Raw genomic sequence first — 13,277 nt, 5'->3', positions numbered from 1 at the left:
GGCTCGGAGATGATGTCACTGGAGACTCCGGGATCAACATCATACCGAATGCGGTTTCTTACGACCCATTCTCAGACTCGTATAAAGATCACTTGTTGAGTTCGGGTAGTTGTAAGAGTGCGCCCTGTATTACGTCAAATAGACACTCTTATTGGTTCAATACGACCGATCCGACATCTGCATGTGTTCCCACCGACTCCGTGATATTGTACTGGTTGTCCGGGGGCCGTCGGAGAGACAATGAGAGCTTTCACTCGTTATCCCTTCAGGCCACAACTTTCCGAGGTGCATGTCGGACGAGTTATTGTACCAAAAACGGAGTCGTTCTGAATACTCACGAATGGGTGGAACTGTCGCAAAAGCTGATCGCCGGGTTCCCTTTTCTAACCTCTTATCCCCTCTGTTACAATGGCTGCAAGAGCTTCGAGACACTGTCAAACTCCGGGTTAGTCGCACACGTGTTGCACGAGTACAGCTATGACCTCCAGTACAAACATTGTTTGAATGTAAAGAACAAGCTCACTCTAAATGAGTCGGTCACTCGTGGCGATATCTCGACTCTATCCCCTAATTCTATCGATAGAGGTCCAGTATATAGATATAATCGCGATCACTGGGAGTCTTCGGTCGGGGATTATGCTGTCTTGGGGGCTCCGGAGGATGACGCCTCCCGTACGGTCGGGTACTCTCTGGGATTCACGTCTAACCTGACATCGGTTCAATGGCCCCATGCTGTCAGGTTTTCCAGAGATATTGTAGATGGGCCCAACGGTATGTTTTGGTTTCGAGGCCGCCTTATCAACCCGAAGCGCTGGGAGGGACGAACCACGCCACGATATCAAGGAATACGACAGTTTGAAAATCAGTAAAAAGTAACCAAACTCAATACTGTTGGTTAGTGAGTAGGAGAAGATTTCTAATCATTCTTATGTTGCAGGATTCCTAATCATTTGTAGTGTTTTAATAATGTTTAAAGAAGAATGAAGAGAACCATTTGCGAGTGGAGAAACCCCTTCCTATGAGATAACAAATGTGGATGTATATAAAGTAAATGAAAGAACGCGTTTGAAATGGTTAGAACAAGTGTTTCTTAAACTCTTTGAAGATACTAATTCAGTTAAAAAATATAAAATAATCGCCGCAATGGGCGATGTCTATTTTCTTGAGTTAAAAACAGTGATCAGTATCTGAGGAAAAGTAAACAAAATTTCAGAACAATAAACCAGATTCTTCCAATTCAATAAGTGCAGGTTATAAGAACCAGGTCACATGAGACATTGTGTCGTTGGATCCATCGGCACCGCTGGACCGGAGTAACGTAAGGTAAAACAGAACAACTTAAACATGAGCAGGTACCGATTCCGAGGACAGCTAACAAAAAAAGACAAGCGGACCAAATGTTGGCCGCATCTAGAACATGGTCCTTTATGTAAGTAATAATAATATTTTTAATCGTAAATTAGTGAAACAAAAATATAAGAGTGTTAGTTGAAGTGATTAATTTTTCTGATTAGCGGAAAATATTTCAATTAGCCTTAGAACCGTTTCGAATTTGTTGAAAAATACATTTGCAAACAATGGCAAATCCTAGACCAGCACCAGCTCCAGAGCTGAACATGCAACAGTTCATTGAGCTAGGGAGATTACCTAATTTCGCAAAAGAATTTCCAACCTTTCGAAGGGAGCCCGGTTGAATTGTTGGCCTGGCTGACCGACGTAAAGGGAATTTTCGATATGTAACGGGAGGCCGGATCAACAGTTTCTCAAATACAGTCAATTGAAGAATAAATCAGAAGGAAGACCAGAGGCGAGGCCACTGATGTTTCGAATTCCAACAACTGGACGGAGATCAGAAATACTCTCCTACTTTACTACAGAGAAAAGCGCGACATAAAAACTTTCGATAATTTGACTACTTCAGGGTAAAAGCTGTAGATGCTTTTATTCGTGGCCTCGCCATTTATTAAAAACTTTCAACCCCACTTCACTAAATCAAGCATACCATGATATGACTATTTCAATATGGAATCAAGATCAGCACCCTGCCAATACGAACATAACACTCCGCACCCTGAATCAAGAGAATTCGTAGTGCCAGAATTTCCACCTCGACCGCCTCCGAGAAATATTTCTCCTCTTTCGATGCCAAATACAAGAGGCTTCCAGACATATCCCTTCATGCCAAATCGGCAACAGATCTCTATGAACCCATTTGCTCAAAATTATTCCCGAACCTATTTACTCATAACCGACAACATTTTTCTTCCGAATAAAAAGTAATATCATCTCAATACATTTCAGAGATCAGAACCAATGGAGGTCGACCAAAGCTTACGATCTCGCAATATAAACAAGGGAAAGCGTCCACATCCGCCGTCGTACCAATCAAGAGACAAGCACACCCCGTGGAAAGTGTTATATACTGTTATATAACTTAACGAAGAAAAGATATTTAAAGAGCCGAAATATTGGCAACACTGTATAAAACAGTGAAACTAAAATAAAGATCACTCGAGAAGAGCGAGTCAGTTGCATACAGACTATCCAAGTGTTTAAATCTGAACGTATCACATTTCTTTAAAAGTTGAACTGTTTCCGCGAGTGTCCTCCACTTCGAGATAATTCTTCATTGGTTATTCCCTCTAGGTGAGTAAACTAGTACAAAACAGAAAGCACATTTGAATATGGTGATTTCTTTGACCATTATGAACATGATTATTATCATACGTTCGATTCATACTACAGTCATAACGACTATCAACATTTTCAACCCACGGCTCCACCGGACAATGAAAACAGTAACAACAAACTACAGTAGACGAACCAGAACCCACGATATGTAGTACAATTATTAGAGTAGAATTTAAGTTTGTGAGGTCGATATTGCCGTACATCAACTTGAAAACGAAAAAGTGGATGCTTCCCTTTTCTAGTAGAAACAGGGCAGACATAAATTTAATTGACCTAAAGCTGGTATGATCGTACAAAGCTTCAAGCCCATACCAGGTTTAAACCTTTAATATAACTTGCGCTAATGGCACCTTCAATGCTTCTTCAGCAAACGACATTAATTTATTTTACCTTAAACTAAATCATGTCGCTAAATTATTGTTACATAAATTGTAACCCGCGTGTTAGAATGGTTTGTTGAAGACCTAATAGTTTTAACAACTGTTACTTTTTTGTATCAAATTATTGTTTTCACCACTTCTAGTTTCCCAAAAATAAATTGGAGGTAAACGATTATCTAACCATCGGGCAGAACTGATCATATCGCTTGATCAGGCGCATTACCTATGTAATTAAAAATATATCAATATCTTAGATAATCGATTAACACCCAGAGAGCGATTAATAGAAAAAAAAACAAGAAATCGAAACCACGAAACGAATTCCCACGGGGCAATTCTTCGAACTAATTTTGTCGATGTAGGTGATGTAGATATTCTACTATAGACTCGACACTAGTAATCGGAATCGCGGATTCTCGGACAAGATCATCTCTGAAGGGTTCGCGAGCGCGTGTGACAGACTTGAGGGAATAATCGCGGAGTGGTGTCCTCAGGGACAGAACAACGTACCATAGTGATCCGGACGTGATAAGTGTGCTTTAAAAAAAGAAATCTTAGTGAATCGGTAGTCTCAAATAAACGGGTAAGTGTTAATCGGTCGTCATCGTCCTCTGAATTGTACTTGTGACCAGTGTCCTCTGGTCAGCAAATTAAGTAGAATTTTCGACTACACTTCAAAAAATAAAAAATAGAAAACTAACAAAATTATAATATTAAACTTTACCCTACTGCTAATGCAGACGAGGTCAAGAAACAAATCTACAAGCTTTAAGAAGATGATATAATTCGAACATCGCGGTCTGCCTGGACAGTACCGGATTGGGTCGTACTAAAAATAAAACCGATGCGTCGGATGAACAAAGGTCTGAACAATATTTTACGACTCTCAATTTAGCATCTGAATTTCATCAAATAAAGATTAGAAAAAAGGATATAAAACACAACCTTTTCTATCAATAATGGAAAGTACGAATTTACCAGGATGCTATTCGCCCTAAATAACGCTCCTGCGATCTTTCAGCGAGCTATTGATGTTGTCTTAAGAGATCACATAGGAAAAATATGTTAGGTGTACATCGACGACGTCATCGTATTTGAAAAATCGCTAGATGAACATTTGCAAACAGTCCCAGAAACCCTAAAAAACGCAAATCTAGAAATTCAATTAGATAAATGTGAGTTTTTGAACTTTGAGTTTTTAGGATTTACTTTTGACACATAAGGAATTGAACCTAACAGTAAGAAAATCGAGCTGATCAAAAATTACCCTGAACCTAGAAGTATCAAAGAACTCCGCCAGGAAACACGAACGTCGTAGCAAATGCCCTAAGTAGAATCGCATGTTCCACGACGGGAACACTGAATCCCGCGGGTACGAGCGACGACTTCTTCATAGTTTCAACTAAAGCTCCTATTAACTCATTTCGTAACGACGGTAAGACTATTTGACTCGTACACAAGAATAACTGTCCATATAAATGATATTAATGAAAAACCTATTTTACTGACACCAAAAACATTTTTTATCCAAGTAGAGTTAGCGGGCTGTTAACAACAGAAGAGATTATGGGTAAGGTACAGGAAGTGTATAAGACAATTTTTGGACATCAGAAATTATTAAAAATCCACTTCGCTCAAACACAACTCGAAGACATCCAGGAAGAAGATAGGCAATGGTCAACGAAAAGGGCTTCAAAAAGCACACATCGAAAAGAACAAATAATTAATTTACTTTCCCAGGATAAAACATGAAATGCAATGAAAACAAATATAATATTAGACTAATAAAATTCTGAATCCCAGCCATCGCAATCCACATCGATATCCTATTCCTTGAACACGGTCATTTCCTCATATATGTAGATAAATTTACAAATTTGTTCAAATAAAACCCATACTCTCTAGCGGCGCCATCGATATTGTTTTAACTGTGAAAGAGATTCTTCTTATGAGGTATGCGTAACGAAAAATCAACCTGTTTTATTTCCTGAGATAGTGTAACAACATTGAATTTCACATCGAACTGAATCGGAGAGGAAATCATTCGTCTAAATGAGCAGCATACGTTTATGAACTCAATCGTATATCATTTAATTATGTGAAGAACGTCTCTCACACCACTACAACACAGTATCTATTCGAAAACTTCATTCAATTGCCAAAGGAAAGAAAAAAGAGCCTTCAAAACGTTCTCAGTTTCAACCGTCGGACTGGTTTCAATACATCATTTGAAATTAACATAAAATCAACCCAAATACTGAAAAAGATAATGCCGCTTCCATTGGAACATCTAACTGAACGCAGCTCGTTCATAGATGGCGTTGCATCTTTTCATTCAAGCTAATCTGGCTAGTTTTCTATTATGCTATAAATTATCTCACAAGAGCAAAATTATTACTTTCTCTCATGAGTTACCTGGTGGAAGCCATCTCTCTCGCACGAACAGAACGTTGCTTCTCTCAGCGGTGTGACAAACGAAGCATACAAAACACCTTATGCAACAGTATCCACCTCCTCCACAAGTTGATGGGCATTTTGGGTTGCCTCCGAAGAAGTTGCGGTTGTTCCCGTCGCAGCCGCTGCCGCGGTTGCAGATGTAGTAGTGGTGGCCGTAGCGGTGGCAGTGGCTGCACTGTTATTGCTACTGGTACTGCCGATACTGGTGTGGGTACTGTTGGTTGATTCTTGTGAGGATGCTGTTATGTCCGCCGCCGTCGTCGTCGCCGATGGTGCTGGTGCTACAGATTCCACCACAGCTGCAGTGTTCATCATCTCGATGTCGTTTGCGGTGGTATTAGTCGGGGCGGCAAGCTGTCGGTGTACAGTGCGAACCGGCTCCAAAGTCGACCCACTGCCCCCAGCTAGCACTAGGGCAGAGGGGGAGATGGCCAGGGAGGTCGTCATGCTATACGGAGCACACTTTTGCTTGCGTGCTTCTCGACGCTCTTTTTTTTGCTGCATAATCAGACGGAGGTTGTCTAGCTTCGATTTGGTTTTGGAGTTTTCCAACTCCGCGGCACTGATGGCTGCGCAGCGTTGGCATTGGTAGCTATTGTTGCTACTACTGTTGCTGCTCGCTGTTGTCGTAGCTGTCAGTGGATGTCCACATTTGCACAATACTTTAGGAATCATCTTCTGATGATGATTACAACGGGCATAGACTGCACTGCTCGTGGATGGTAAGCTCGTGTTTTGGGATTTACACAGAATACAATCGCTAGCGCTAGGACCAGCAATAGTTACGGTTGTTACACTACTGGGAAATTTTTTGGTCTGAATCGGTGTCGGCACCTATAAATAAAATTGATTATTGAATTGTACTACACATGCATAATTATCAATCTAAATTAAATCAACAGAGCGAACCGATTGCAACAACATTTGATATCCAGAGAAAAGAGCCTCGATTGTTGCTTTAATTTGGGTGAGTTTTTCCTGCTAATTTTACTTACACATCTTGTAACTAAGCGTGGACTTTGTATTGCTGCTGGGTTTGTGAAACTGTTTCTATTACTACTGCTGTCATTATTAGTAAGTGTGGAGGGAGCCATTGCAACAGTTGTCTGTAGATTGTTGCTGCTCCGGGTGCTAGTAGTGCTGGTTGGATTTGTTGTATTGACTCCGGAATTAACACCATTAGCGGGAGCAATTGTTGTTGGGGTAGGCTGTGTCGGTTCAAAGTAAATTTTCGTACCAGTTCGTGCACATTGCGGAGCGGCACTCAGTAGATCATTCAGAATGTGAATAATGGTAGAAATGTCTCGCTTTGGACGACCAAATTTATCCTGCAATGCGGGATTCAGTGTTCCTGAGAATGTTCCGGAATAGATACCCTTCCCGTGGTGTTTCATCGATTCAATGACTGCTCCAGAATTGGAAATTTTTCCTGCTGCATCCTGCGATTGGTCATTGCTTTTGTTGGTGAAAACTCGTTTCGAGAGTTTTCGAAGGGTTTGTGTTAAATTGCGAGATGCTTCGGCCAGTGCAGGATTTTCAACGTTATTTGGATCACCGGTCGGAACGCGAGACTGACTGCTGCTTGTCCCAGCCTGCTGGTTCAAATGAAGCTGTGATTGCTGAAGCAGATTATGATGTTGATAGTGATGACTACGGCTCTGCTGCAGTTGAGTATGACTTATACGTTGTGGTGAGTTTGGAGCTGACAGTGATCCACTTTGGGTACACATTTCTTGGTCAGACTTCTGTAAGGCAGAACCATCAAAACTAGTATGTTTCCTTAAAGTCTGGATTTTCGCCTTGTGACGAGCAATAGGATTGTGTGCAGTACGGTGTAGGGTTGTGATGGAAGTTGATGGTTGGTGCTGTTCTGGAATTCGCGTTTGACAGTTGGATTCACACGAATTGTTGTCATTATTATCCAATCGTCTGCATAAACATGACGTAAGATTAGCGCTTATTGGATCCGCACAAACCAATGGTGGACTTTCCGGGGAAGCATTGTTGTTACACGACGGTGGAATGTTACTTGTGTTGACAGAACTAGACACTAGATTGGATAGTGATTTGATTGGGGATTCCGAGATCGTAACTTTAGGAATAGAATTGTGTTCCAAAATGCTCTCACCAGCAGGTGCGATTGATGCTATCGTAGAGTTATCATTTTCAGTCAAATTTTTTACTATGCTATGAATGTTTTCGATTTCCTGCTTGGTTAAGGATTGGGCTTCACGGACATGGTCAACGATAGGCTGCGCGGCAGGGATGGTGTTATCAGATGCCATTATCCTGCGGAAGCTAATCGGCAGTGCGGTTCTACCGTGACTGCGGGACGACGAAGCTTGAATCAAGTTGGTGTTTGAAGTGTGAGTCACGTTCGTCGATGAAGCTGTGACGGTCCTTGATTTGTGAGCCTTCGATCGATTCCCGCTCTGGGAGGATGAATTCAGGGTACTAAGCTGAAGCTGGATTAACATCATGTGATCGCCGAGTCGGACGCTTAGATTCAAAGGTGACTTGCCGCTGAGAAAATCGTTCACCTGACTATCGTTGAGCGATTCTAGCGCTTGCATCACCGTATTTTCCGCACGCTGTGCCTGCAACAAAGAGAAACATAAAAAATATTGTTATTGAAACATGCGATTATGTAATAGGATATATACAACTAATATGAGATCTATTTAAATAATTGTAGAAAAGTATAAAAAAAATAACGAACGTATGAAAATTTGCGAAAAAATCTCTAGAGGCAGCCATTTGAACCCGTAACCTTTTCTTCACTGTGGAGATTCTCTACCAACTTAGATCCTCGGGTGCATGTGGCAACACGCGTTCCAGAATCGTATTGTATCACAACCAGCTGCTGGCCTCATATCTTAAATCTTTCTGATTATTTCAAACATCTTTTCTTCATATTCCTGGTTAAGACTTGGGAGTTGTAAAGAAAGTAAGATTAGCACTTTCTACAATATCAATTTCTAGTTAATTTTTCAAGTGATTGCTGCGTAACCTTTTATAGTTAACTTTTATAGAATAGAATCGTTTTCATGATTTTGTGATAGTACTAACAAATTGGGTACAAATCTAATAAAAGAGAATATTAAGGATGGTAAACACTGCAAATGATCCCATCTCTACTAATAACTGTTCATCTATATTAAAATTGCAATTATTTTAGTGTAATTCTCACTATTTTCTAACATTTCTTCTGATAAGATGGAAAGATGGTGGCCTTGGTCATAACGTAAGATAGTAAAACGAAATGATTGTCAATTACATTACAATAAACGATACCTCTGAACAAAAACAGTAGCTATCATTTTCAGATTCGATTTAATGACTTTTTCATTTCACTGCGCTTCAATTTCTTATACAGATTTTCAACACAGAATTTTGTTCCTCCGATACAGATTTACAGATTTTTCTTCTGAATCTTTCTTCCGTAGCAAAATCTACCGATGCGTACCGATTTTGCATCGTCATTTTGTATGACGGTTTGACTGACACTCATCGCCCTATAATTTCGAAACCGGAAGTCGGATCTGGGTGAAATTGCGCAGTATATTTTAAGACAATGAGAGCTGCAATTATTTAATTTTAATCAAGATTTGTGAAAACCTGTTCAATCATTGCTGAGAAATCGAAGTGAGTTTCGTTTTTGGAGTTTTTCTTCACTATTACTGGTGCTTTCGGAAGCGGCAACCGGGGACTAGTAATCCCAAAGTAGGTTTATATATCCACCAACTGTTCACTAGATGAACTTACCAGTAATGTTGATACAAATTTGCACCTCGTTTCGCCAGCATCTGTGGAAAAATACTCATTTTTTTCGGAGCATATCACTCTGTAATTCTGGAACCGGAAGTCGGATCGGGAAAAAAATCAATAGCAGTCAATGGGATTATAAGACGTTTGTGAAAATCGGTTTAGCAATCTCTGATAAAATTGAGTGACATTATTTGTCACATACACACATACACAGACATTGTGTGATCTCGACGAACTGAGTTGAATGGTATATGACACTCGGTTTTCTGGGTCACGGTAGTAAAGCCGGTTTTCACAGTGATTACATAGCCTTTCTATAAGAGAAAGGCAAAAAGGTTAATGTCAAGCATTGCGGAAGTATGAATTTGTGAAAAGTACACCTGCTCAAGAGCGTGATTATTTTTGGCAGTTCGATAGTTATTTTCTAGCATAGAAAAAAATATCTTGCAAAACAATTATAATTTTAGAACTTAAATACAAATTGCTTCTGTGTATTTTCTTTTTATACTTTCAGTAATAAAAAATAACCCAATTAAAAGTTTCTATATATAGTCAAACGAAGTAAGTTTTTCTCTTCTTACATTCGCTGTATTGCAATTATTATACCCCCTGTTATCATTTTATTTTCTGTGAAAAAAGTTAAAATCATTCGTAAAATGGTTCAAAGGCTAAGTACCTACAAAAACATAAAATACAGTATAGAAGTATGAATTGGAAAAGTTTACGAGGGCGGACGGGGTGTTGAAAAGTTCCAAATTGTTTACTTCGTGATTTATGAACGGTCCCTCATATGTTTATCTCAAAATTTATCAAACGTTTCGTATCCAACTTATGAAAAAAACAATAAACGAATTAAGATTAGATTGAAAAGTTTCCCTGTCTTTCAGAGACTAAAAGAAGTATTAAAAATCCTGTGTTAATCCACCTAGTGATGTAAAGATGCCTATTACATTTATGTTGAAGACTTATTTTGCATGATAATACTACATTTAAACACTAAATTTGAGTTGAGGCTAGTGAAAAACGAAGTGAGCTCCATTTTAAAGATTTTCGAAACTATTTACGGAATTATCGGAACCAAAAGCTGGATTCTGGTAAGATGGAATTTAGATCATAAAACCATTAGGGCATAGTCAGTAGTGTTCTAGTTCTAGATGCATCATTTATGTCAGTTACAAAATTAATATCTGAATTTTTTAACAAGAAACATTGGCAGCCCCAGAAATATTTTACACGTGTTTCACATATACACAAAAAAGAACGGCATCGTAGACCAGTTTTAAATTTGACAGAAGAACTGGTCGAATTTGGAATATTTAAGAAGATAAGAATATAAGAACTAGCTTCAAGCGAATATATTTTCTTCGAGTAGTGTCAAATAAGATAATTTCGCAAATATTTTAAACGGTTCCAATTTTCAAATCGGTGATTCGAATTATGCTTATGGCAGTTGAAAACAAATGGCTGTCTCCAAAGATGCCAAGTTCACAGAAAAATCTGAGTTTCACAGATTCTGAATACGCCGCACAGATTTCAAAACATGATACAGATTTCTGAAATCAATCACAGGCTGACAAAGCGTCCCTAAAAGTTAATGTTTGGGTTCCCTAAAAGACTTCAAATTGATAGGAAAAATAATGTGTCCTACAGAGCGTTTAAGAGTGGCAGGACCTTTTTTCTACTCAGACTGATTTTTGGTTCGAACACAGATTAAAAAAATGTACTGGCATCCTTGCCTGTATCACTTGCAACGTCGAAGCGGTTTTTTTATGACATTATCAACATTTCTTCTATTGTATCGATGATACTAAATAATTTTAATAAAAAAAATCCCATCCAAAAGTATATCGATCGATGTTTCGTTTTATTGAAAAACACAAGCGAATATCGATTCCTCAATCTTTAGTTTTCACTTGCAACGAACTGTTACATCTCTGTGCCAAACCCGTAAATTTTGCTACGAGACGTCACTGGGAAATACCGTAAAAATTCAGACAGTGTATGAATTAACATAATGATATCATTTTTTTTTTGATAGATTAGTAAAATATTCAGAGAGGAATAATTATAATTTGTCAATAGACATTACTTTACAACCTAGTAAATTTTGTTTTATATTCCACATCAGACCGCACAGCAGACGCAACCCGTTACTGAAAAGGCCGAGCAGGTTCGTGTCCCTAATGCGTGTACATTTACACTTCCGTCGAGATAGCGGCACTACTAGAACCGTTTCTATGAAGAAAAAGAAGAAAAAAATACAAGATTTTGTTTTGTGCGTACACCTCCGCCTTACTCTCGTGCAAAAGTGCGTTTGTACCGTTCCCTAAAAGCTGCTTGGTTAGCCATAAAAGTGAATGTCCACAACAAAACGCCGCCGCTGGTTACGGTGGTTCTGGTTCGCACCGTACGCTGCCAATGTTGATGCATTGGTGTAAGCGCGAAACGCCAACGGCGCGGTACATTGGCCGCTATTTACGTTACCCACCACCAACTTTAACCGTACCGATTACGGATTCCTTGCGAAGTTTAGTACCACAAGCGGTAAAGGCAAAAAGCTCTCCGATTGCCGGTCGACGTGAACATTTTTGGGCTGTCCGTTGTAGGCCTGGCTGCCTGTGCGTGGCTTGACTGCAGCAAAATAGAACGGAGCTGACGACTGTCTGGACTGTAGCTGTGTGCCGCCAGTTGGTCGCAATTGGAACAATTGGGGTTAGTAATTTTACGACACATTTTTTCTTCAATACTGATGAAGTAACTAACTTGAAGGAAAACAAAAAAAAACTTATCAACCGTAATCCAAATCGGAAGTCACAGCCACCATTGGCTTTGAGCTCATGGGAAAGCGTGTGAAATTTTGTATGCATTCAAAGAGCAGAAAAGAGAACAGGGAACAGCTAGAGAACCCAGATAAATGCCGCTGAGTTGAGCCGACCAGTTGAGCGTGAGCGTGGATTCGTGGGTGACGACGGCGCTGCTCCGGCTTAAACTAATTGCTTCGGTTTGCGGTGGTCTCGCACATGGCTGTCGGTTATGTGGTTCAATACGGTGCTGATGTTGGTCCGTATTGACTGCAGGCTTATGAAATCATTTTTGTTTTCAGCTGTTCGAGTGCAGACACCAGCGAAACGCTGCACATGACAATCGGTTCGATTGTTTCTCTGTGTGAGCTTAAATTCGAATGGATAGTATAGTTGAAAGATAATGATGATTTGTTCAAAACTACTATTACTTGATTTCGTTCTCTGACTTTCTCGGTATAATCGACAACATTATGAGAAAAAGGCCATTTTCATTTACGGTTTACTCAAAATGTGCTTCATCTCGAATGAAAAATCTGGTTTGAATTGCAAAGTTCTTCATTAACACTGAAATATTCATCTAAGAAGCAATATATATTTTATTCTCGACAAAAAACTGATCCAATCAACTTGGTGGTGTGTGTGATGATGACTTTCTCACGTTACTCATATTCTCATAAATATTACAGTAGTATAATTTTTTGTCGTGAATACGGGGTGCCTTTTCAAAATTTACCCGCTGAGAGAGTGATAAGTTTTTGATCGTGAACATCTCTTGTTGTATCTAACGAATCAACATAATTTTTGCTACATGCCATCGGAAATATGATCACAATTTTATGATGAATTATTCAGTTGTGTGACATAATCTCAAATAATTCAAAATTAAACTTTTCTGAAATGTTTGGTAGAAAAGAGTATCTAAGGGGATAATCCATAAGGCGCGTTTGCCTTTCTCGTATTTTGAAAGCTCATAGCTCAGTAATGATCAACTTAAGCGTGTAAAGAAAAAGCATTGAAGTATTTCAATAGTACACTATTGAAAAACCTGTCTACTTTGACCCATGTCAACACCAGCCAATTAGAACGCGTTCTGAGGAAGAGAACAAAATATCTGCTACTGTACAACAAATCGTCCGAGAAAATATTCCGAACAGTGTTTAATATCGTAGTGAGTTCC

The 13,277-nt window shown here is 39.3% G+C and overlaps 1 protein-coding gene across 4 annotated transcripts in view; it reads right to left on the bottom strand.

The window, feature by feature from the left end:
• LOC131425320 (midnolin homolog) overlaps window positions 1-13,277 on the bottom strand; it is a 157,409-nt gene that overhangs the window by 118,367 nt on the left and 25,765 nt on the right. For all 4 annotated transcript variants that reach the window (XM_058587126.1, XM_058587124.1, XM_058587125.1 and 1 more), the window contains 2 exons: window positions 6,524-8,125; window positions 5,487-6,362 (listed from right to left, as the gene is read on the bottom strand). In XM_058587126.1, the coding sequence (XP_058443109.1) occupies window positions 5,565-6,362; window positions 6,524-8,125 (2,400 nt within the window). In that variant the 3' untranslated portion in view covers window positions 5,487-5,564. The remainder of the gene's footprint in view (window positions 1-5,486; window positions 6,363-6,523; window positions 8,126-13,277) is intronic.

This window comes from Malaya genurostris, chromosome 1, assembly GCF_030247185.1.
Source record: "Malaya genurostris strain Urasoe2022 chromosome 1, Malgen_1.1, whole genome shotgun sequence".
Lineage (NCBI taxonomy): Eukaryota > Metazoa > Arthropoda > Insecta > Diptera > Culicidae > Malaya > Malaya genurostris.
Note: the sequence above shows the minus strand (reverse complement) of the source record. Positions and strands in the feature narration are given on the sequence as shown.